The 25,083-nt window shown below is 39.0% G+C and overlaps 1 protein-coding gene across 3 annotated transcripts in view; it reads left to right on the top strand.

Moving 5' to 3' along the window:
* Nucleotides 1-15,906, top strand: part of DPP10 (dipeptidyl peptidase like 10) — a 548,242-nt gene extending 532,336 nt beyond the window's left edge. For 2 of the 3 annotated variants that reach the window (XM_055719219.1, XM_055719218.1), the window contains exons 20-26: nucleotides 2,749-2,943; nucleotides 4,509-4,563; nucleotides 8,800-8,899; nucleotides 9,616-9,674; nucleotides 9,763-9,835; nucleotides 11,475-11,548; nucleotides 13,040-15,906. In XM_055719219.1, coding sequence (XP_055575194.1) covers nucleotides 2,749-2,943; nucleotides 4,509-4,563; nucleotides 8,800-8,899; nucleotides 9,616-9,674; nucleotides 9,763-9,835; nucleotides 11,475-11,548; nucleotides 13,040-13,177 — 694 coding nt within the window. In that variant the 3' untranslated portion in view covers nucleotides 13,178-15,906. Of the gene's footprint in view, nucleotides 1-2,748; nucleotides 2,948-4,508; nucleotides 4,564-8,799; nucleotides 8,900-9,615; nucleotides 9,675-9,762; nucleotides 9,836-11,474; nucleotides 11,549-13,039 lie in introns of those variants that run through there. The other variant, XM_055719220.1, reaches the window with a different exon arrangement.
* The last annotated feature ends 9,177 nt before the right edge of the window (nucleotides 15,907-25,083 follow it).

The raw sequence follows: 25,083 nt of genomic DNA, 5'->3' as shown, positions 1-25,083 counted from the left end.
CCCTTTCACTGCTGGCGTGGGCTTTGCTGTAGTGCTTTGGCTAGTCCTTGGTTCCCTTTTGGCCATCCAGAGTCAGGTGGAAACAACACATCTGTGTTTATGTGACACCCAAGCATAGATGGCACAGACTTTCTTCCAGGCTTGCTAGTGGGGTCACGAAATAATACTATGAAGAGTACCACTGCACAGTAGTTATCATAATTAGGCTGTAAGTAGTGATGAGCGTAAAACCAAACTTGATCTTTGAAACAGCTGTAATCCTGGGACAAACTTCACAAATCAAGCTATGCATCTATTCTTGCACTGTAGTAACAAACTTGCTTTGTTACAGAGTCCTCAGGGTGATGTACAAACTTGCAGAAGGGATTAACCCCCATTTAAGAGGTTAGAAGTGGGGCCTAAATGGTGCATAGAATATATGCTGTCTCTCTGTGGAGGACAGAAGCACACCTCAGATAATCAGTATCATTTTTTAGTAGCAGCAGCAGAGTAGAGACCTTTTGATGCTAATGGGAATTTTGACATGTACCTCAATGGAAATGGCTTTAAATGCCTGTCACAGACTACTTATGTGGACATTCTGGAAATAAATTAGCCACTGGAAAATTGCTTCCAAAAGCAATATGTCAAACAGCCCATCATGCAGGAGTAGAAGATGTATAGTGTTTAAAGTCTGAACCTAAAAGTAGCCTAGCTATGCCCTCCAGAGAAGGAACTTGGGGAAAACATCACTGTCAGTCCTTGCCCACTGAGAATCTCACTGAGGTTCTGTCTCCTGTTCCTTTCTTAATAGATCTGAGGGTATCATCTTCCATCTAAATTCCATTTTGGTTTTAAGCACTTTCTGGTATAAAGAAAAGCTGTAACAGTTCTTCCCCTGTTCTCAAGTGTCTAGGTATATAATGTGTGTGTGTATAAATACATATATGTACACACACACATAGATATATAACCTGGATATATAACATGTATAAACACTGCATTTTTTGGTTCTTATATTAGGTGGGAGCGAAGCAGGCTGACTCCTGATATTTTCACTTGTGTGGTGTGCATTAAACTGTTGGAAGTATACCTCACCAAACAAGGGTATTTCTGACATATTATCTTATTGTGGAAAGTTGGAAGAAGTTAAAAAAAGTAATTATAACTGCTCTGAGGCTGCTACAATTGGAAGTAATGGTCAAAGCTCTGTGAAAATATCTATGTCAATGTAGAGTGCTTCTGAAAACCTTGTTCTGTACAATAAGTAGAAATTGAAAAAAATTGTTCAGCTCCTGCTCTTATTGTAAATAATAATGATAATATACTTCTGAATTGTGTGTTTTCTGCAGACCTTACTTGACAATCAGTGTTTCAAAATTCATTGCTCTGCATTGCTAGCAGTTAACGTAATCACAACTGAATTGGTTGAGCAAACAAAAAAATGCCTTCCTTTCTTTTTATAAAGCCAAGTATAAACTTGATGCACAAGATAATGGTGAATCGAGCATAATATGTTGTGACTGAGTCTCTAACCAAATCCTGATTTCAGTGCATGATATAGCAACTACATAGGTAAGTCTGACTGAATTTGAGAACATATGTATTCGTTATGTGCTTGCTAATTGATAGAATGATTACCTTGAAGATGGTCTATATTATCCACAGCCAAAACCAGGTACTGAATCAGCATATTATTGTACATACATGACAATAGTTATTGTAGATTTTTATCTCTTTTTCCTCCTCTCAGGTTTATAGAAGTCTCTTTAGCAAAATAATAATTTCTGTCTTCATCTTTCTTTCACCTTAGACAGGTTATTCCCACAGACACTGTCCAATCTAATTTCCATACAGCCAGCACAGACATTTTTACATTTTAATTTGCATTCAACTGGCAGATGCAACCTGCATAGAAGTATTTTGCATTTTGTACAACTTCATGGTAGCCTGCTCTCTTATTCTGTGTTTATCTTGGGGGAAAAATAATGACGAGCTTCCCTTTTAAAACTGACATTTTATTTTCTTTGGAAGGAAAATAGTATATTTGGCTTCAATGGAAAATCTTATTGTTCCTCTAGAAACTGCATTCTCCCATTCTATTCCACCTTTTCTGCTGTAAACAACCTTTTTTTTTTCAGTCATAAAATAAACTTATCACTCCTGCCTGCATCCATTTATTGCTATGAATTTCGATGGAGAAAATATAATTTTCTCCAGTGTGCACTTTAGTCTTCTTTGTACCCTATTTCAAAAAATCCATTCAAGGATACAATAATGCAATTATTTTTGTTTTCTAAGGTGACATCCTTCTTAATAGTATTATATATCCTACAAAATCATAATCAGGGTATTGAATGAATTTTTCTTTTTGTCTGTTTAGTGTGACTTAAATTCTACATGAGCCTTCTCAGACCTGAGCTAGCTGTTAGTGATTATGGGTTGGGTTTTTTCCACTTTATTAACCTATAAGCAGAACTACGTGCTTTAGTTTTCTGTTTCTTTGTATAAAGTATATTCAGGTAGTGGCAACACTGCGACATAGTTATATAACATAATTAGAAAGTTAAAGAAATTGTTTTGCTTACTACTACTGCAGGGATACCAGCACTAGCTAATGTGATGGTATTGATGGAAGTGACAATAATTCAACAGAATTGCATAACTGGCTGAACTCTGCCATCTAGGTTAAACAAAATATCAGAGAACGACAAAGTGCATCACATTGTCAATAGTCTTCGTTTGTGTCTGGTGTGTTGGTATTTGCAGTGATGAAGCTCCAGGCAGCCAGTTGGTTACAGATAAATTTCACATTGACTGGGACTCAGTGCTTGTCAACTCTGATAATGTCATCGTAGCTCGATTTGATGGCAGAGGGAGTGGATTTCAAGGCCTTAAGATTCTACAGGAGGTTCACCGATGCTTAGGATCAGTGGAAGTGAAGGACCAAATAGCAGCCGTAGAGTACGTATGTGCAAACTTTTCTTCTCTTTTACCCAGCTTCCACCTTGACAAATGAGCATTTTTAACTGAAACTTTGCATGGTGAATACCATTAATGTTTATTTTTAATGCAGTTGCAGATTTTGAAACAATAATATTTTTATCACAAACAGCAAATGAAAGGTCAAAGAGGTGTTTGCTTTTTGTGTTGGTGCTTCTCTTTGATAAAGCTGTCCTTCCGTGTGCAATCTAAATATGCCAGCTGAGCTAATTTGTATTTGTCTATATTCCTTGGGAAGATTCCATGCAGCGCACATGTTAATGTTTAACTGCATTTGTGTTGCAGTATTTTAGGCCTGTACAAAAGGCTACTGCTCTCATTTCCACCACAGTTCTGGAGGAATCATACGTACCAAATGGAGTTATAGTGGTGTAAATGAGAGCAAAATTTGGGCTAATGCCTGTTATTTCTCATTTGCATTATCATCCTTAGACTGATGTAAATCCACCAGCTGTAGAAAAGTCGTTTCCATCTGTGGAGCAATCACACATCATTTTGACAACACTCTTTGCTCAGGGTACACATGTCAAATGGCTAGTATCCAGGTCTGAATGGACTTTTTCTAGAGATTCTCGAGGAAAGACAGATTTTAAGCCAGATATTAGGGGGTTTTATTTCTTCTTTTGAAAGGGGTTGATGCTTCGGCCATTTCCTGAGTAGGCAACCATCTTTGGCATGACATAGCGGGGCAATAGCATTCCTAGTGTCCATGTTGGTCAGGGATGGGCTGCACTGAGCAGACCAGTTCAAGGTGACCCTTGCGAAAGGGCCATCAGAAGTAGGCCATATGCTGCGCTGTGAGAACTGAGCTCTCTGCTCAAATACTAAGATCTGTTAGGCTAGATTACAGCTGGTGCCTTTTTGGATGCACGGCATGGGAAAAAGGGAGGGTGCCCTTGGCTGAGAGGAGGTACTGCGGCTGGTTTTGTCTCCTCAAAAGCACTTGGATTTTGCCCTCAGGTTATTCTGTCTTTTCTGTATAAAATGCACCATAGCTGATTAATGGCTTTGATGAGAGAATTAATTATTTGGATAATTATCTAGATTCAAGAAGTAGCATTCATCTTACCTTCCTTTAGCTGTCAAAAAACTAGGCACCTGGTCAAAGACAGTCATTTAAGCTCTAGTCAGTGGAAAATCCTGGCATTTCTGGAGGGTGGTTCTCCCCAGACTGAGAGAGGTTTCCAGCAAGGGTGGGAAAGAACAACTGCTTGGAGGGTGTCTCTCTTCTCTCCTTTAACTAAAGAGCAGATGTAAATGGACAATTTAGAAAAGATGCTGGAACTCAGATATCTAAATTAGGTTAGATGAGCGGAACACCAACTGTTTCCCATACAGAGAAAGAACTAGAGAGCAAATCACATTTCCCCGTGCAATAATACTTTTATTGGTGTAATTTATTCTTCTACCTGATTTGCATGTATGACAATTCCTTACTGTACAAATAATTTTATTTACATACTAGTTTCAACAAGTAAAATTAACCATTTTACTTACCAAAGTAAACCCCCCTTTTCTTCTTGCAGATCACTATTGAAACAGCCCTTCATTGATCCTAAGAGACTGAGTATATTTGGAAAGGTAATGTGCAAAAATAACAGGATGTATCATCATGATTCTTTAAGGAAATACTATCAGTTCATAATCAAATATATTTATCTATTTTCCTAAGAATTTCAGTTATTAAAAGAGGGGGGGAAATTTATATATTTTACTGTATATTCTATATATTATTATTTTTTTCCCAGAATGGATATTTCAGAGCAATCAGATCTGTTTTGTGGTACTGCAGTGTCTGTGTTTCAGAATCTGCAGGAGAATGTATTTGTTAAAAAACATCTGCTTTCTTTAGAAATGTTTAATATGGGCTTAGGTTTTGTGAAAGCTTGTTTCTTACACTTTTATATTTGGGCTGCAATTAAATTAATAGCGTCCTTCTAATACAACTTTTATATCTGAATGTTTTACTGACCCTTGAAGTTAGCTGAGTAACAGCCCCGTGGTACTCTCACAACTTCCTTTTTGCACCATCTGGAAATCTTGCCTTTGCTATTTTGTCAGCTGGCTTCACTGTGTGGCATGCTGCTGCCTCTAACATGAGATAGACCAAGGCGAAGGCTTAACCTTTAGTAACAAGCTAAATAGCATTTTACTGATGTCTATTAAAAAAACAGCAATTAGAAACACCACATAATTGTTGCATTGCTGCTTCTGCTGTGGACTAGCATGACGACCTATTTTTTAAAAAAAAGTTTTTTCTTAGTAATGAAGATGTATTGTGCCTTTGACCTCAAAGCAACAATAAAACCATGATCAAGTACCTAGACAGCCCCCCCAGTCATCAGTTATAGGAGCATCATGCATTGGACTACAAAAATCCTTAATTCCCATCCCCATTCTGCTCCTGACTTGCTGCATGGCTTTGGGCAAGGCATTTAACCCATCTGTCTGAGTGTGAGATGAGGATATTGATATTTGCCTCCTGCATGGTAGCATTTTGAGGACTAGTTAATGTTTGTGACTACTATTAGCATTTGACGTGAACATGACCTTTCTCAAAGATTTGAGCTCCTGCCACACTCCTTGAGCTAAAGAAACTGTCACTGAAAGAATTTCAGCAGTATCAAAAGCAGTATTTGGTTCATAGGGCAGCAGCCAGAGATTTTCCAGCTGGGGATGTATAAGAAGGGCTGATCCTATCCACGAGATGACACACGTTTCTGTTGAGATTTTAGTGCCTGCTACCGATATGTATACCAAAGTACACATGCATAGAAGCATCTATATTTCTTCATATCCTCTTTCCACAAACTATTGAAAGTGCTATTTTTGTAATGAAATCACTGAGCATCCAGAATTGCTTGCCTGTTTCTGAATTCAGAAATTCTTTTCATTGCTACTTGAAAATGTCCACTTGTTTTCTGTAAGAGATTCAGTAGCATCTTGTTTCCTACCAGTGATGTGATGAGACAATTACTGTACAGCATACAGGTATACATGGTTTTACATACCTGCCAAAGGCTACCCCAAAATTATTTTCTCTCACAAAATATTATTGATGATGATGTTCCTGCATTTATTTTCTCAAAGAAAGATTGAGAAATGAAAGTTGGAGATGTGAGAAAGCAAGGAGCGAAAACTGGGAAATTCTATTAGCTTCAACACTGCTTTGAATTCACCGAAATTTGCCCTTTTCAGGTTAACTTCTCAGAGCTGCTTTCTACTGTCAAACAAAATTCCCATCATTTAAAAGTTAGTTTTAGAATTAGAAAAAAAATATCTATTTAACAGCTACCTAGGGTTAATTGTATTTTCCTCCACTCTGCTTACTTTAGAGTCAATTAAAAATCTTTAAAACTCATTTCCTTTTTACTACATACAACAATGTGATAGGAAAACTATTTTCTTTTCTTTCTATGAATTAAATTTGGCTTACTGAAGGAAACAGAATATGCGTATTGCTTGAAAATAAGATGACTTTGGAATTGCCTAATGCTGATCTCACAAAGCTGGACTCATGAACATTGTCGGGGAGCTGTTTAAGAGGTTTTAGAACTACACAGAAATAAAATTCTTGTCACAATCAGTAATGTAACAAGGCAGAAGAGTAACAAGACTGTCCAGAAGGCCACAGTGTGGAAAATACCTACTTCTGACTGCCAGGAAATCTGCCAATGCCACCTTGCTTATCTCTGTGAGGGGTTACAAGCCCAAGTGATGCACAATCCCAGGGCCTTTCTGAACTGTTAGACAGCAAATTACGTTTCCACGTTGTTTGCATTTTTATTCATGGAAGCGGAAAGAGAGCTTGGAAATAAGTTGCAACTTCACAGCCATCCAGCTTCTTGAAAATACAGCAATTGGGTTGTAACCACAGAAATCCAGCCCATGAGTAAGGCACATATATCCTTGCACCAGGATGTATGAACTATTTACTGCACTGTCATTGTGAAGTGCTTCTGAAAAAGTGAGCTCACTATGTAAAGTTTTTGTCCTGGAAAGCCTGGCTGGAAGCAAGGGCACAAGCACAAAGGAAAAAAAAAATATCCCATGAGAACTAAACCAAGCTCTTAATGAATACATGGCATAAATAATAAATAACCTAGCAATAGCTATCCTAGGGATTAAAATTGTGCTGTGGAGCTACTGGGAAAGACACAAACAGAATATTGAACAAAATCAAAAGTAGAGAACCCAGAGGCAGAGGACAGTTGCTGTTCTTTTAAACTCTTTGAATTATCTAAGTTACTGGTGCCCACTCAGAAATTCTTTCTTAGGTGAAAACTGCTACTGCACATGGACAATTCTGGGTGGCTCTTGGGCTCCTCGGCTGGAATTTCTATGGGAAAGGGATAACTCGGTTCCTCACACTCGCTTGATAATCCAGCTCTTACCTGTATTTCCTTTAGTGTGTCCATCTGCATTTACTATAGGTTGGTTCCAAGGAACACTCATCTCTGCTTATTTTTCCTCGCTAAGATTAAAAGATTTTCAAATACTTCCATTCTTCCACAGAAATCACCTATTCATTAAATATTTAGACATGAAGAGCAGGAGGAGGCAGGATTCAAAAAAGTCTATGAGAAAACTCTGTGAGCATTTGATGCGCAATATTCTTTTTGGGGGCTGGATGGTGTTTTACATTTTTCTTTTCCCTGTCATGGGATAATATCTTCTTCCTGAAGTGCATTGTGCCAAACACAAAGCAACAACAACAAAAAGATACCTGAAAAAATAAATTTTCCAGCACTGATGAAGGGAAAACGAAGATGGCAAATAGAGAAATTTGAAGAGCCCATAATGTATGAGAAAATCATTGATCCCAGACTCCACAATTCAGAATTCCTTTTCTTTAAGTCTACAATGATGAAAGGCGTACAGGTAAGGATTGTCCATGTCATTCCAAGGAAATCTGTTGTCTCAAGTTAAAGCTTTCATTTTTTCATGCAGAGCAAAGCTTTCCTGACTGTCTTTTGTGTCACAACTCTTCCCAGGGAGGTGTGTTATAAACTTTGCAGGGGAGATGATGAAGAGATGTGCCGTAAGGACAGATAAATGTGGTGAGGCAAGGAGAGAGCTCCCTCTGTTCTGCCCCACGTCTCCCACCTTCTTCATGCCATCTGTGCTGCCTGCTTCGTAACGAAGCAGCCCAGTGGATGCTCTTGTGGCCAGAAAGTGCATCCAGAGATGAACATAATACTGAGCAATGTGGCTACGTACAGCTTTTATTTCTGCAAAACAGTGCAGGATCTGTACCTCTCTGTTGGACGCTTGGCAATGCTGTAGCAGAAACCTCTTTAATAGCAATAGGATTCAATATGTGAAAGTTCCAGTGTCGGGGAGGACATACTGCAATCAATTCACAGGTTTCCCCCATTCTCGTGCACTCTGTCCTGTCAACAAAATGCCCAGTGTAGCTTGGTAATTAGCAAATATCTACATTAAATATATAACAGAGTACAAATCTTTCTGTCTAGGCTGTGTTCTCAAAAGCCATACTGTTGGTTTTTTGTTTTGGTTTGGTTTTTTTCCATAATTTTCAAATCTTTCACTAACTACAGGCTAGTCTGCCATGATGGAATTACGGGGCTTAAAATGAAATATACTCATTATTAATTGCATAGTTTAAAGATCCTGACCAGATCAAATGAGATCTTTATTCACTCTTAACTCTAGGTTTACATTTCCTTTAAAAGCAATTCTTGCGAATACAAAATACATACTGTAAAATGGTATCATCGGATTAGCACAGTGGCCTTTATTGTTGCTAAAAAAGGAATGAATCAACAAAAATCTCAATATAATTTCCATTGTTAGGGATATGGTGGCTACATTACATCAATGATCCTGAAATCCAGTGAACGGCTCTTCAAGTGTGGAGCTGTGGTGGCACCAATTACAGATATGAAGTTGTATGGTGAGTGTTCCCTGCCCTACACCTGTGTGATAGTCTATTCAAAATATCTTTGATTCACAGAACTACTATTAGTTTTACCTAAGGGCAGGCAGTGTAACAACATCAAGTAGATTTCACCTCACTATCTCCATTCTCTCCTTTAAATGAGAGGGCAGCTAACACTGGGACAGTTTACCAAAACACGTAATATTAACACCAGTAATTTTTGCAAAGGAATTCTATTTCCCATTTCCCACTAAAATTCAGTTAGGTACCCCTTTCCTAAGAATCCTTTAGGTATATTAGTCTGAATTAAGGCTTATAATAGGAATGGATCTTAAGGGTAGTGGTAAATTCCTTATATCAACCATGGCAACATTCAGTCACAGGGTATTTGGGTATCTGAAGTTTTGGGCACAGGCTATGGACTGTGAGCTGTCACACAGGAAATCAGGCCAGGTTACTTTAACGATCTATTAGTGTTTGGGTTTTTGGGGTTGGGTTGGGTTGGGTTGTTTGGGGTTTTTTTTGTTTTGTTTTGAGGATTTTTTTTCTTAAAAAAAAAAAAACACCTTTTTTAAATTGTATATTTAAATGGTACATTCTGGTTTTAAATTAACACCACTTCGTTGACTTCATGGCTTAAATAGTTTCTCCTGACTTTAGGTCAGAACTGGTGAGTTTTAAAATAGAAGTAGTTTTGATGAAGTCACAAATTTTTGTTTTTACTTTCACAGCATCAGCTTTTTCAGAAAGATACCTTGGTATTCCATCAAGAGAGGAAAACACCTATCAGGTAAGCTAGCGTAAATAAGCAACCTAAAATGACCATTTTACTCTTCAAATGCAATTCACTTATACCTTTGCATGTGTTTGACTAATAGGCATCCAGCGTATTACACAATCTTCATGGTTTAAAAGAAGCGAATTTGCTAATAGTTCATGGGACGGCTGATGGTAAGTATTTACAGATGGAATTACATTTGGAGTCAGAGGTTCTAATAGGCAGGCATTCAAAGACTGATTATGCACACACCTAGCAAGTTCGTTTTTAGTTTCATTATCCCTCTGATAGCATTTTATGTTTAATTTAATTGTCACTTCTAACTCTAAACTGATGATGCTTTGCTGAATATTTGTACCTTTTAGGTGCTGTATGTTCTAATTTGTTTAAATCTTGTGGACCACCGTCTTTCTAGTGAAAGGTATTATATGAATTATTAATAGAACAACATAAAATTTTGATGGTATTTTAAATTCATAAAGGTTCTACAATTGAAGAAGGAATTATCAGTACAGTTGGTGAAGTACAGCATGAAATGGGAAGCTAAACTTTTCAGCTAATTAATTACAAGGTAGTGCCAAAGCATCTGAAGCTGAAGCTATAGGGAACATTTTAATAGCACCAGTACTAGCAGCAGTTTAAGACAGAGAATGAGTAAAACAGAGTAAGTTCTAGCACTTTAAATAGAATCGTAAGATGTGTCAATGAAGAGGTAATTTGTAATTACAGATTTCAATTTGGCTGCAGTGTATTTTTCTGAACTTTCTTAACTGATATAAGTCTAAAGAAGGAACTTTGATGCAGGCACAAATGACAGTGCCACAATAAGCTTTTCTGTACAGGATCACATGCATACTTTTTTCCCTGGCATTTTCCTGGTGGATGTGGGATAATACCAGGTTTCTGACACCTCAGTCTGGAGGGGTAGGCACTTCACAGTGCTGAGGGAGTAGCCGCACACAGAGCTGGCACAGTGAGGTTGGCACCTGCCCTGCCAGCCTGTCACCCTGGTGTAACATGTCAAACCCATGTTACGGATCCCAAGTGCAATCACAGGGGTGCAAACGCTGTGCAGTGTTTCTTCCCAGATCAGGGGGGAGAGGGACAAAGATATATGGGGTGTCTGAGCAAGCATGAGGGTCTCAGACTTCACTGATTGTACGAGGCAGCAGCAATTTCTGCCCCTCTGAACTCGGTGCTCGAGGGAATTTGGACTCTGACAGATGTCTGAGCAATACACTGTGTTCAAGACTAGGACTCTGATTGCCTGCTGCCCTTGCTTAATGTCACATCTAGTGACACCGCCCAGCCTACTTACAGCCTAAGCTCTGCAGGTTAGGACATGGTAATAAAGTTGCCTGGTTTTACCACAAAAAGATTAAGTTACTGATACGCTGCAGAAAGCCCATTACCTGAAGAAGTGTGGGCTGTAATAACCCTGTGCAAGCAGCAGCAAATCCGATGTGCTTTCCTTTAACCAATTATAAACTGTCATGATGTTCAAACAGAATGGTTTTACACACCTCTAAACTACGGCAGTGTGTGTAAATCACGGGTAGAGAGAGGAGTCCTCACGGAGTGCCTGGAAAGCATGGCTTCCCTTGGGACTTCCAACTCCTCCTCCAAAACCTCCACTGTTACACCCTGCATCGCTGTTGCTGGCGGGGCTGTGCACTCCTGACCAGAAAGATAGTCAGTTTCAGATCCGGGAATTACAGAGGTTGGAAATGTTTTCAGTCAAAGCTTTAACAGATAAATATTTCATATTAGCGTAGCTTTTTCTAATAATATCGAAATGTTGTTGTCTTGCAGCAAAAGTCCACTTCCAGCATTCAGCAGAACTAATTAAACATCTAATAAAAGCTGGAGTTAATTACACTATGCAGGTATGTGCAACTGTGACATTTCCTATGAACATAGTTCAGAATTTAATCTCATGTTGCTATTTCTTCTGTGGGAAGCAACCTTCCTACCACAACGCGCCGGCATTACCTCAATTTGCAGTTAGAAGACCATTTAATCCCATTTTCATTACTGTTAACTTGGACGTCAAGAACCATATCTTCTTGTCAATCTTCTGGGCTCTTTCTTTTCTCTCTCCTCTTTCTTACCCCACTTGTTTATTCTGCAATGCTATACAAAGTGCTTTAGAGTCATATGTACCCTTTGTAATATAGAGGTAACACTACTTTAGTCCCTTTTTACCTTAAAAATATATCTGGTTGCATGAAACTAATTTCCCTTTTTTTTTTTTTTTTAAATAAATCTATTAAAAAGCAGCTAGAAGGTGAGAGTGCTGCTCCCTCTCTCCATAGCTGTGCAGACAAGGAGGAGGCTGTGAGAGTCAGGCTGGGGAGAGCAGGACAGGGCATGCTGCTGATGTACAGACTCATGCAGGACTCACTGTGGAGCACATGGATGTTGCTGGCCAAGGGTTCTGGTTGCATTAAATCTTCTTGAATATCTTAGATTGTGTGGTTTGGGGTCACTCCTCCAAATATCTATGATGTCACACATTGCAAACCTCAGCTTTACTGAACCTTAGGTGAACCTGTAGTTTCCACTGAAGCATCTGAGCTCACATCAAGGAGGAGGTGGCAACAAGGGGGTGAGCATCGCTTATGAAGGAAAAAGGACTTTAGGAAGGAAAGATGTGTGGGGTAGTATCTGTTCCAGCTGTCCCTGTGATCTCAGCTTAGGTGATGTGAAGGCCTGTGGAGAGAGGAAGAAGCAGAAATGACAGAGATCTCTTGGAAGAGCCCTTTGGAAACATTCTCATACAACCTTGTGATAACCTGAGTCTGAGAAAGCAACTGAAGCTTTTTGCCTCAAGCCATCACAAGTGTCTTGTCCTAAACTCTGTGGCCTGGATTTCTTTAGCCTTCAGATTTTTGTTCAGCCTCACTTGGAGAAATTTCCAGTGGAATTTGAATTAAGAGATAAAAATGCCCATATCCACCCTAGAAAGATAGTTAAAAACATGAATAAAAGGGTTTTTTGCTGAACACTTAAAAGCTGAGATATTGAGAGGTCCCTAAAAGCATGAGGTAATTAATCCTCATTGACATTAATGGGATTTGGGTGCCTAGACACTATTGAAAATGCCAGCTAAGTAAACTGTTGTAAGCACAATGACTGGGAATATAAATTTTTTCACTTCTGCAGATCCCACTGCAGGGGTTGTTTTATGTAAGTTCAAATTCCAAGAGAATGAGTTTTACTTTGAGTTTTATTAGCTTTCCTTGATGCCATAAAACTAACGTTATCATCCTGTTGTCATCTAAAACATTTTGAAGATCAGAGAAAGAAAATTAGAGCCCTAAATATTTGAAAAGCCTTTAAAAAAATATTTACTTTTTTCCTTTCTCCTCTGCTAGATCTACCCAGATGAAGGTCATAACATTGCTTCTGAGAAAAGCAAATATCACCTTTACAGCACAATCCTTGGGTTCTTTAGTGCTTGTTTAAAGGAGGAGACACCAATTTTACCACAGGAACCTGAAGAGGATGAATAAGGAAGCCTATTTGTGTAGTACTGAAGGGGACTTACTTTGCGGCTCAATAAAACCTTAAATAAAAGTGACTGTAAGATTGCAGATTCTGCAGAAGCTCAAGGGCAGCTAAAGGATATCACAGTGGAACAGCACATTTACAGACAATGAGCTAATAAACTGGAATTTGACTACAAAGTCCAAACATATTACCAAGGGACAAAACCTTTACCTTTGTGGAAGGTCAACAGTTGGTTACAGTTTCCTGGAAGAACTTAGTTTTGCATAAGTGTAGGGTTAGTGCATGTTTGTTATGTTAAGCCTCACTGTTGGTTCTGTAAGTGGTTGCTCGTTTTTTAGTTTAAATACACATCTTTATTCATCTTTGCATAATACACAACTTACCGTAAGTATTATGGCCACTAATATTTTAAAAGGTGAGCTGCAATCTAACACTTTACTGTAATGTTACAATAAGTGCAATTCTTTCGCTGTCTATTACACATAAGAAACCACAGAGATAATAAAGGGCACGATATTTTCTCTAGTTTCTGCTCAAAGGGGATATATTGTCTCGTGCATCATATAACACTGATATTGAAATTTTTTTTCCCAATTTCAGCATTTACTATTATTACTGTACCTACTAGTAACCAATAAGGGACTTTTTGGTAGTGTACTCTTGGTCTTTGTGTATATACCCAGGACTCCCTAAGCAGAAAATCCTTCTGAGCTTGAAGATTTTTTTTCAAGACATAATTAACAGCTGTGTTAAAATTTGCAACGGAAATCTTTCCCCAGTCCAAAATGTATCTATTGTTTCCTTAAAATATGTTTAAGTTGTGTTTCGGTATTGTTTATAGTAGTTCATAGGTTGCTGGTTACACTCTAATTTTAGAATATGCTACTTTGTCACATGTAAATTAGATACATAAATATTAAATTATAGTTTCAGATAAACAAAAATTATTAACAATGTATAATGCCACTGAGTAATACTTTACTCCTAAAATGAAGACATATTTTGTATAGTGCATCTTCCTTTTCTTCCATCTAGTCTCAGATGCAATTCTAATGCTCATCAAGGTGGCCACGTAGCTCGAACATGCTGTTAGTTTTTATTCCGGGGCTGCTCATTAAGTCTCTTGCAACAGGATTTAGCTTCGACGGCCGCACAAAGAAATGAAATGGTTTTCATTCAAGGCAAAGGAAGCTGCTGACAAGTTAAATTTTATTATTTATTCAGAGGGCAAGCCCCTCATACATTCATTTATTTGCCAAGGTGAATTACAGCAATAGAAATTGAAACTAGGAAATAAACAAGGCAGCCAGTTTGATTTTTCAGAGTATTAACTCTGATCACTGAAATCAAGTACAATGTTGACTGAATTTGAGATATCTTCCTGAAGGTATGTGGAAACTTTGACAGACGCTGTGCCATGAACATGAGAATAGCTGTAGGTAATGTTTTCTTTCTGGATGTATTCCAAATACTTTCCTGCTCAATTAAGGTTTCATTTCTTGCAAGATTAAAAAAGAAGTAATTTTTTGAAGGTAACTATACTATTTAAGATGAAAAGTCTGCATATTTTATGAAGAATGAGAATTGTTTTTATTGTAATCAGAAATCACCCAAAGCTTTTTAGTAATTTCTGTCTTCTGGAATATTTTCTTTCACAGTTAGCATTTTTTTTATGATGCAAATAATTAATTTGTCTGAAAGCTGTGATTTCATGGAACATTGGAAAGTTTCTGTCTGTTAATGTTTAGTATTTATCTTGTTTTATTAGCAGTGTTCGGCTATTTTTCAATTAGTTTAATACAGTTTTAATGTGCAATGATATCTTGTTTGAGTCCCAGTGTCGCCACAAAGTATGGCTTTGCTTTGTGGTACTTATAGTACATATGGAGTACATATGTATAGTATATATGTATGGAGGCTACTATGTGCACTACAGTAAGACCATGCAAAACAAAAATTTAAGAGAAGAATTCAAACAAGATTTTGCAGATCCTGTTTTCTATAGAGGAGGAACATTTTTAAGGTCTGTTGGCTGGGACTTCTAGATTGTGATTTTATAAATTACACCCATTACTTAATAAAAGCTCACCTGATGATGCTGATGCTTTTCTTAACCAAACAGGGTAAATGAAGTCCTAATCCAATTGAGTTCAACGAGACATTTTTCCTGATTTGAGCCAAATGCACATGAAGAAACAAGCTGTATGGCATGCTGAGTGTACCACGTGGACTCAGCGTGCAGGGCCTACGTGAAAAGGCTAATTCTTCTCCGTATGTGCTAGCTGTTTCTCTGCAAGACAGCCACTGTGCGCTCGTATTTACTATGTTTCATGTATATCGCCTTTAGTTACCTGCAAAAGAAAACAAACAAGGCTTGTGTCTCAGCAATAGGTTTATGTACGTGCTCAGGAAATACGTTATCCCAGATCTGTGGAACCCACACTGTCTCCTTCTTTCCCCATAACTCTCCATTTCAGGCCTCCATTCCCTACTCTTTCTACCCCAGCATCTCATGTCCAATTTTGATCAATTTACCTGAATATGGAGGTGGCATGAGGACATGGCTTCTGTCAGAATGCTTTTGCCAGGACTGGTATGTTTCAGAAGTGTGTAACCTGAAATGTGGGTTATCTATGTGGAAATGTGGTATGCTTTTCATGTTCTTAATATTTCTCACACTGTCCTACAGTAAATGCAGGTATTTTTATATAAACGTGTATATGACGATGAGCATCAGACCCAGATTAATTTGTTTTACTGAAATTGTTATGTATGCGTTAGATTCAGGTATTGCAAAAGTATTTGCAGATGCAGCTTGTGATTCTAGTTAGACTAAAGAATTTCGTGCAAGGGGTATCTCTACTGTTGCTAACCTGTTCAGATATTTCTACTACTTACAGCACAACTGAATATTGTTATCTGTCAGATTCTACATACATAACTAATGGAAATTGCTCATTAATTAGTCCATGTGATCTATAGTATTGATGAAGAATTAGTACACATTGCACAGAAATGGCATGAAAAGCATAGATTTTTCATATATTATCCATTGTTAAGCACTGCGATGAGATTTTAGGTCTGAAAAACTGCTGTTTGATTCAGCTGTCCTTAAAACGTGACACTTACTAGACTAGACCTATTAGTTTATGGAAAGCTAGGGAATCAGCATATCCATTTACTGCTTGCTAGAGCTTATCTCTGCCTTCTTGATTTCCTCTCTCCTTTTTCTGCTGTTTGGACTTGCAAAATCTGTGAAACCTGTAGGTCATATTGAAATCTCAATTATATTACAAAACTGGAAATAACTGCATGTCAATTAGAATATTTTTTCCAGGTTGTTGAGTACAAAGAAAGGCTGATTATTTTTAAATTCATTTTTTAAATCTTTTTGCAGTGAGGACAGAATTATTTATGACCTGGGTTGATCGATGTCTGCTATGATTTGCTATAACCAACTGCTCATTGTTCCCATGTTTTTGGCATATGTAGATCTACCTGTGTCTGAAAATGAAGATGATTGCCTCTGTTCTCTCAGCTCTGGCACTTACCTTGAGTGCAGAGTCAGTTAGGTTCATTCAGCTGAGAAATTGTGCCTTTTAAGACAGAAGAGCTTGTATTTGATCTGAGGCCAAAGATTCTCCGTGGAAACTTAGGAGTGTTGAGTGTTGCCGCCTTTAATAAAAGACAGAGGATACAAGGTGTAACCTAGTATCCCCTCCTTGCAGGTTTATTAGATGTTACTGAAGAAACTGAAGCAAGAGGAAGACTGGCCCAAAGAGACTGAATACCAGTTTCTTTTGCACAACCTAAAAACACACAGGCAAGGTGCAGTGGTCCTAGCATTTTATATAGCATTACTTCAAGTAACTCCTGCTGTCAAGTTGGTTGCCTCTGGGGAAGGAAGAACCTCACCGGTATTGATTACTGGTGCATCTTCTTCAAAACATCTTTCAGTATCGTTAAGATCCCTTCTCTTTTTCCTTTGAAAGATTTCAAGAGTGCTTCAGAGAATGTGGAGCTCATGGGATGTGACTAAGGAGAGTCACAACTTCCAAGGTGCCTGGAGCTTTGAAAAGAAAAGAAAAGATTTAGTTAAACTTCTATCTGTTGCATTTCATACATGAAAGCTGAGAAGGAGCCTGGCTTCAAGGAGGTAGGTGGATGACAAGTGCTGGTGATTCACTCACCAGGGAGGTAACAACATGCTTCCTGCAAACCTAGTACCAAAATGTGCAGTGGTAAGTAAAATAAATGCCTGATTTCCAATGACTGAAAATTACAGTGCTGTTAGATTAACTTGATCAGATATTTGGATAGAATTAAGGAAATTGAATCACCTGAGTGTATGCAGTCCAAAGTTTCCATTAAACCTGGGACTGGTCTTCTTGCCTCTATAATTAGTTTAGAAATCCAATATCCTATCTTTACGTAAGTCTAATTCAACAAAAACAAAATTGATTTAATAATGGCTATGCCCCATGAGGACATGAATGATATGTACAATTCTTTTTAATTCAAGTACCCTATAAAGTGCTAACAGCCCATTTTTAGATTTCATGACCAAAGAAAAAAACAACAACAGCGAAAACACCCAACAACCCCCCAAAAAACCCTTTTGAGGGATAAAACCAGCAGAGGGAATATAATTGATAGGAAGATACTCAGGAAATATTTCCCTAAGGAAAGCAATTAGAAAAATGTTTTCTGCTAAAATGTGTTTTTTATTATAAGTGAGCTCAGAATACAGCTGTCAGGGTGCTTCCAAGGGCATTTAGGTGTTGATGCACAGCTGATGTGCAGACGGCTGTGGTAGGGAGCAGATACCAGTACAGCAGGTGGTCCTGCCCCTGCCCAGGGCAGAGCCTTCGCAGCTCTCTGAAAGGGCGTTATGGTCTGTGAGTTCAGTCCGTCCAGCAGGAATCCAGAATATGGGAACAGGAACCAACTGATAGGCAAAGGCATTGAGTTGTTTCATCAGGAATAAGAAAAATATTTTTTAAAAAATGACTAAGCAATATGGTTGGCTTGCTGTTCTCCAGTTAGTCAGAGGTGGGGTGGGGAGCTTGGGCAGGGCACTGGGTGATCAGCCCAAATGCACTGCAGCTGAGGGGTCAGGTGGTGGCAATTACAGTGGCTGCAAATGCTCTGACCTCACTGGGGAAGAAAGGAAAGGGAACGTATGCATGGTCAAAATAGTTTGTCTCTGTTAATATCATGGAAGAGTTGCTTTAATAAAATGGGTAGATGGTTCTAAAATCTTAGCAAAGAGCAGCACAAGCCTGAAGAAGTGCACTCGTTTGTTCCAGCAGCAGCACCTGTCAGCCTTTTCCCAGCATCTACATTTGACGAATAAAATAATGTGCAGGATCCATTCTTGAAAAGGTTTTCAGCACCATTAGGAGAGAGGTAAGAAAGAAGGGTGTTTTGAAGAGACAAGCAAAGAGATGTTTTATTGCAATTTTTTTTTCTATTCAGAGCTTTCACACTAAAATAAAGTGGTGTAGTGTGTACCACAACAACTGGTAACCTTAGAGACAAATGTAGCCAGTGCTTGATTCAATAAACTTTCAACTAAAGCAGGACAGCCAGAACATTCAGTTGTTTTCACAAAAGAATGATTAATTACATGGTTTCTTACATATTTTAGCCCTGTGTTTAATTCATAGCCTATGTTTTGTATAGTCGTTATAAGACAGGAATTGTTGAATATAATTCCACATTCGAAATAAGCAGTTACACTGAAATCTTTTTTTTGCAAAAATGTGCAAATCGTTAATTTTAAGGCTGTTTACATTTTTCAAGTTAACTGTTCTTCCTTTTGGGTTGTACTTGACACTACATTTGTTGGGCTGATGGGTTGGCATTTTTTTTTTTAATTGGAATGGAAATTGTACTGAACTTGAACAGAGGGGCTTATCTGGTTTTGTAAGAATTGCTTGTGGAAATACAGTGAATCTGAATACCAGTGAAATATTTGAAGGAGGTTTTATAGAACATCATATGAAAAATATTCATTACCCTGAGAAGCTGAGGACAACACATGAAGGAGTAAGTATGATCGTCTGGCAATGTAATCAGAATTAAGCAAGTCAAAAGAAAAGGCAGTGTGGAAAATTGATTTAGGCAGAACTTTCAGGCTTAAAAGGAGCACTGAGAGAGTATCAAATTTTGTAGCATTGCTTTCTCCTGTGTTTTGGGTTCAAGAACTGGTTTCTGAGATGTGGCTGGAAGCAAGGATGTGGCCAGATTTTTCCAACAAGGACCTGAATGGCTATCGTTATGTGTGTGTATATATATATAGTTGTTTGTTTGTTTGTTTGTTTGTTTTTTTCGGAGGGGGGGAGAATAAAAATCAAAGCCCAGAGTGTAAGCTAAGAGCTTAGCAATAACAAATGAGAAGAGCAGGAGATTCAGCTAATTGCAATGAGCTTCATGAAGAGGCCTCACCACAGAAGAAAACTGAGCAAGGTGCTGTTTAGCCTGAGTGAAGAGATTGAAGTGTGGCTCATAGACAGCATCAGGATGAGACTATTGTTCTCTTAATACGATGTAATGAGAATAGGATGAGAGGGTTTAATTCCTTTGCTATGCTAATGAGTATTCATTAATTATAGCAGACACCAAACTTGTGAGGCTGAGTGCCAAGTACATGTAGATGCACAACACGACATCTGTCAAGAAGACTGTGTCAGAGTCTTCTCATAATGGTTGGTTTGCTTTCCTGGGCCACTAGAGAAGGAGTTAAAGAGCACCCATGGGGAGGGGGAGCAGCAGCCCAAAGGGCTCCTTGGGAAAGGGGTGAGGGGAGAAAGGGAGCTTCGTGGCTGAAAAGAGAGCCGTTGCCTCTCCCTCCTCTCCTTACCCTTCTCGGGGAACAGGGAGTCTTCTAAGGGAAGGGACTGGTGGTGATGTCTGAGGCTGGAGGAAGCTGGTTCTCCAGTCTCTCATGCCCCTGCAGGGCTGTTCTGGGGGAGGGTGGGTGATTAAATCCTGCCCTTTGCAGAAAGAAGGGAGAGAGTGGAGTTTCCTGATGTGGGCCTGGGGATGTGCTCGTGACCCTTGAAGTGTCTGGGAAGTAGATGGTGGTGCCTGACTGTAGGAGAGGGCAACACCTAATGTCCTTCACTTGCTGTGTGCTCGGCAGGGAAATAAAACTTGTGGAAACCACACAGGACCAGCACTTCTCTGCCGTGTTGTGAACCAGCTGGAAGGGGAGCTGTGAGGGAGCTACTGCTCACCTAACCGTGGCTCGGCTATGACTTTTTTCCTCATTCTTACTATTATTTTGTGTTTTCAATAATTGTATTTTTTCTCTTGTTCTTAAGATGCATAACAACTTTACATATATCAAACTGGGTTTACATTTTAACTGGATCAGTGTGTGTGTATGTGTGTCTGAAGGAAAGTTGTGGCAATTTGAAATGCAATAGGTGGGGTTGCAAAACCCTGCAATCTGTGTGAAGTAGAACAGGATGCCTGCTACCCAGTGTAGGATAGCTGACTGGAAGGAGGAAGCTTAGAATTTTACAGCAAAGAAAATTTTGAATCTTTCTTTTATTCCAAACAAGGCGGAACTGAAGGAGGGAATAAACAAACAAACTCAGGAAACCTTCAATTTTTTTTATTTCAAATCATGAAAAAATTCGAAAATTTTGATTTGAAATATCAAAAAATGGAGTTAAACTGCTCCTGGGTGGGGGTGGGGTGTGTGTTTATGGGTTGTTTCCATCTCCCACCCACTCCAGCTCTTGTTTTAAAACAGGAAGAGAGCGGCTATCTGCTGTCCAGCTGGTCTGTGACAAATCCAACCTGCTATTCTTTGACAAAGTATTAAAGAAACACTTTGGTGAGGAGAGGAGCACAGTCCTGAAATGCAGGCTGTTGTGGATGAACTAAGTAATAGTGAATTCTTAGTAAGGGACTTCCATGTGGAGTATCTGAAAAGTTCAAAACCTCAAAAACCCTACTTGGAGGGTGATAGAAGAGAACTGCAGGTGAACTGAGCCATCCCTGAACAGACAGCTTCCCCCTCCTCTCTTTTAAAAACAAAACAAAGCTTGCTTTGGGGGATTTGACAACTAAATCTCTGTTCAGACATAAGTACTTAAATTGTGAGTCAGGATTGCTCATGGACAGTATTTCCAGGTCATTACTGTGCTACAGTTAACTGTTACCATCATCATGCCCACCAGAAGTGGATAATGGGCAGAGGCAGCAGATATTTTGGCTCTCCCTATCTAACAGGGATGCGCTGAGCCTTGGGTGCCACTCCCTGTGTGGTACTGGGTCATACCCACAACTGATGGCACGTGCAGTGCCCGAGACCATGCTTAAGATCTTTGACTTGGGTTTTCCTTCTGTATAACCATTATACAAAAGCATTCTGGGTCTGGTGGTGGGAGAGAGTATGGCAGGGAAGGTCTGTGCTGTGGTCTTCTATTGAGGCGAGCAGATCACTTAGATGCTGGCTGAAGCCCCTCCTTTCTCCTTTAGAAAAGCTGCTACCAGGCTCACAAGGATATGCTGCCATAGGCAGTTCAATAATTTAAGCAGTTTTTTAAAGATGTTGATGGCAAGGCAGAGAAATGTGCAGTGCGTCTTTTACACGTGATCCTTAAGACAGCAGAACCGTCTGAGCTAAATGTGTGTTTTGGAAAAACAGTTTCTATGCTTAAATGGCATATGGTGCTTTGACTAGAAACGCTGCTGTGGAGAAGTCCCATAAATATATCGTGTTTAGAAATGTTTCAGGTTTATAAATGATAGCTTTTCTGTTAAGGCTTGGTTTCCTGTTGTATTCAAACTCTATGTACATACTGTTATAGCCAGACTCTCCATCTTCCCAAAGAAACCCTGCTGCTACTGTGCTCAAAATCTTCTGTGCAAGGAGGAAACACCTTGTATGCAAAGACAAGAACTTATTGTTAGTATACCAGTAACATACTTCTTCCTGAGCATGATGCTGACCAAGCATTTGGGACTGTGGCATCCTCACCTGTGTACGACCACAACCAGAGCCCACCATGAGCTTGTGAGATGCCTTCACTGTACATGGGCTGAATCTCTGTTGCATCCCCTGCTTCTGTAGGCACAGACACTTGAGCTATGCCTGCAGATTAGTCACTATAAGAAATGCCTTCCTGCCTATATAACACTTATCTTCCCTGCCACCGCTCATTGCAGTTGGCCTTAATTGAGTTTGTAAACCTTCTGATGCGGTTTGCACACAACCACTGGGTGCTGCTACATCTCACTTTGAATTGGGCCAAGTGTGATGCCGAGGTGCATGTTAATAATTAATGTAAACCTGCAGTAGCCCTATGGGGCAGCAATGTCTAGTGTGTGTAAAGGATGGCAAATCCTCTGCGTGTGCTCTCATTCTCCACTGTTGGACATGATGCAAATCCTTTAGCTCTTAGTTCTTTATTTTTAGTGCCTTCAGAGAATGCAAATTTCAAATTTATTTTGGGAGGACTGTAATATTGCAAATCCCCCATGAGACTGGCAGTTGACCTGCAAGCAGGGTCATTGTATATGCCTGTGTGAGGCCTTTCCAGCTGAAGTGGGACAAAGGGAAGAGTCCTTGGATCCTGCCAGTAAGGACCTGTCTTTGTCAGCTGCTTGATACTGGAGGGGATGAACCATTCCTCACATGCTTTGCCCCTGCTGAGGTGATGGATTAAGAGTATCTGCCATATCTAGCCCCTTCAGTCCATGAAAGATGGGAAATATAAAGCAAACTCAGCCTCTTCTGGTAACTCAATTTAGGATTATGGTTTTGATGAAAAAATAGTGCAGTCAACACAAGCATGTTAAAAATTAATTCAGTGGTAAGTATCCACTTTTTGGCAAAACGGTATCTTTTATAGTTGAATCCATCTGCAGAGTTAATGTTGACTGTCAATTAGCATTTTTCAGCATATCAGTCTTGGTTCCTCTGTAACAGTCATAGCGTGGGTATGGCACCCTGGAAAGGTAAGAAAGCATATCTCAGAGCTACTGATTAGCAAACTGCATTATGAAATATAGCTAGTGATCAATTTGAAAGATTTAGGAGCACTTTTCTAGAGTCCTAGCTGAAGCTTGTAATTTCTATGGATAAATAATGTTGTTGCCATAGAAGCCTTCGGTTCTTCATCAAATCCTGGTTTGGGTTTTGCTGTGTGGCAGACATTGGGGTGGAGGGAAATACATGAGTATAGCTTAACTGAAAACCAAGGAACACTGTGTAACGTGATCTGCTGATATGTCATGCTGTGGAGTGTTGCCCCTCCAATACTGCTTCTAGCTTCCATTAGTTTAGATTTTTCTTGAACCAACTATTGAATCCAAGCAAGCTATATCATTAACCTGCGCATCATCCAGCTGCTGCAATATGAGCCTGGAGCGACAAACATTTTGTTTGTAGAGGAAGAAAAAGAACTTGATGCCTCCTGAGATATCTTAGTATATTTTCATATAAATATATGAAAGCATCTTGGTACTAATTCAAGATATCTGCTTATTCTAGGCATCCCCTTTCAAACTAATATTTAGAAGGAGTGGAAGAGGGTTTTCAGTTCTTTTTCCCTTTGTATCACTGGTACAGGCTGCTTATTATGGATGCTGTACTGCATTTGTGTTTTGTCCCAATTAACCTGCCACCTTCTCTACATGAAGCTTGTACAAATGTTGCCATGCATGACCACCAAATGTCACTGCAGCTCAGCATACTCAACAGAGTTGGTTATTTTGTGTCCTTTATTGTAGCATTAAATTGATTATTTATACAGTGATTATTAGAGAAAGCTCATCAATTTAATGCTGTTATAAACACTTGGTATTGAGCATTGTTTAAGATGTGTCAAAGTATAAAAATACACATATGGCTTGACATTTCTGAGTTCCAGGAATGTGAATCACACAGAGAGCAAAACCTGAAATCTATTTGTGACTTTTAATGACCATATTAAGAGCCCTAATAGGAAATTACAAGGGTGGAATTAGGAAAATTAGGGTGGAAACAAATACCAGCAAAAGTGGTTTAAGCAATTACAGTGTCATGAAAGTAAAAAAAACACATCCAGCTTGAAGAAGGGGAATCTCGGATTGTCCAAGTAAATTGATTATTCAGGTTATCAATGTCTCATTTAAGTATCTTTAGCTGTATAATGTAGTATATGAACTGGCATGTATGACCATGTTAAGAGATGCAGAGAATTATAAACTGCACTGGGTGATGCAGAAATGTATCTACAGGTGATGCAGGTACCACAGATACAGAATAGGTTAACATGAATTGGAAAAAAAAAAAGTGGATGAGGTTTTATATGGTTGCTGCTCTGTGGGAAATCTGTGCTAGGCCCAGTCTGCTGGAGAATCTAAACCCAGACTGAAGGGGTTTGTGTATAGAGAGGAAGGTTATACATGATGTAATAATGTATTTATATAAACTATCAATTTGCAGTACAAAAGGTCAGATGATCTTGTAGCAAAGTTGATTGATAAGAAGCCAAAGATATGGAGATCTAGTTCTGCTACAGTGTTCTGAAGTCTTCAGATAAAAATACAGAGAAGCTCCCATATGCACAGTATCTGCACATACCTGCACATATCTGTATGTGCCTTCTCTTTGTCTTGATTTTCCAGTTAATTCTGGGCATAATGCATCCCCATGATGTAGATGTACAGGACATAGCATGCTCAGGTACCAGGGGCGGAACAGTAAGGCAAAGGTAGTGAAACTGGAAAGATACATTTCTTTTTGATGTAATACAACCCCTTTTGTGAAAAAGGGCAAAAATCTGCACAGTGAGGCTTCTGGAGAGTGACTGACATCAGCACTTTTCCTTCTTTCAGATCACAAGACACATCTGTGTTCAGTTCTGTGTGCTGCTAATTGTTTTTTGCAAGGGACGGAGAAGTG

The sequence above is a fragment of the Falco cherrug genome, chromosome 8 (genome assembly GCF_023634085.1).
Source record: "Falco cherrug isolate bFalChe1 chromosome 8, bFalChe1.pri, whole genome shotgun sequence".
Classification (NCBI taxonomy): Eukaryota; Metazoa; Chordata; class Aves; order Falconiformes; family Falconidae; genus Falco; species Falco cherrug.
The sequence above is the reverse complement of the archived record's forward strand: the minus strand, read 5'-3'. Positions and strand labels throughout refer to the sequence as shown.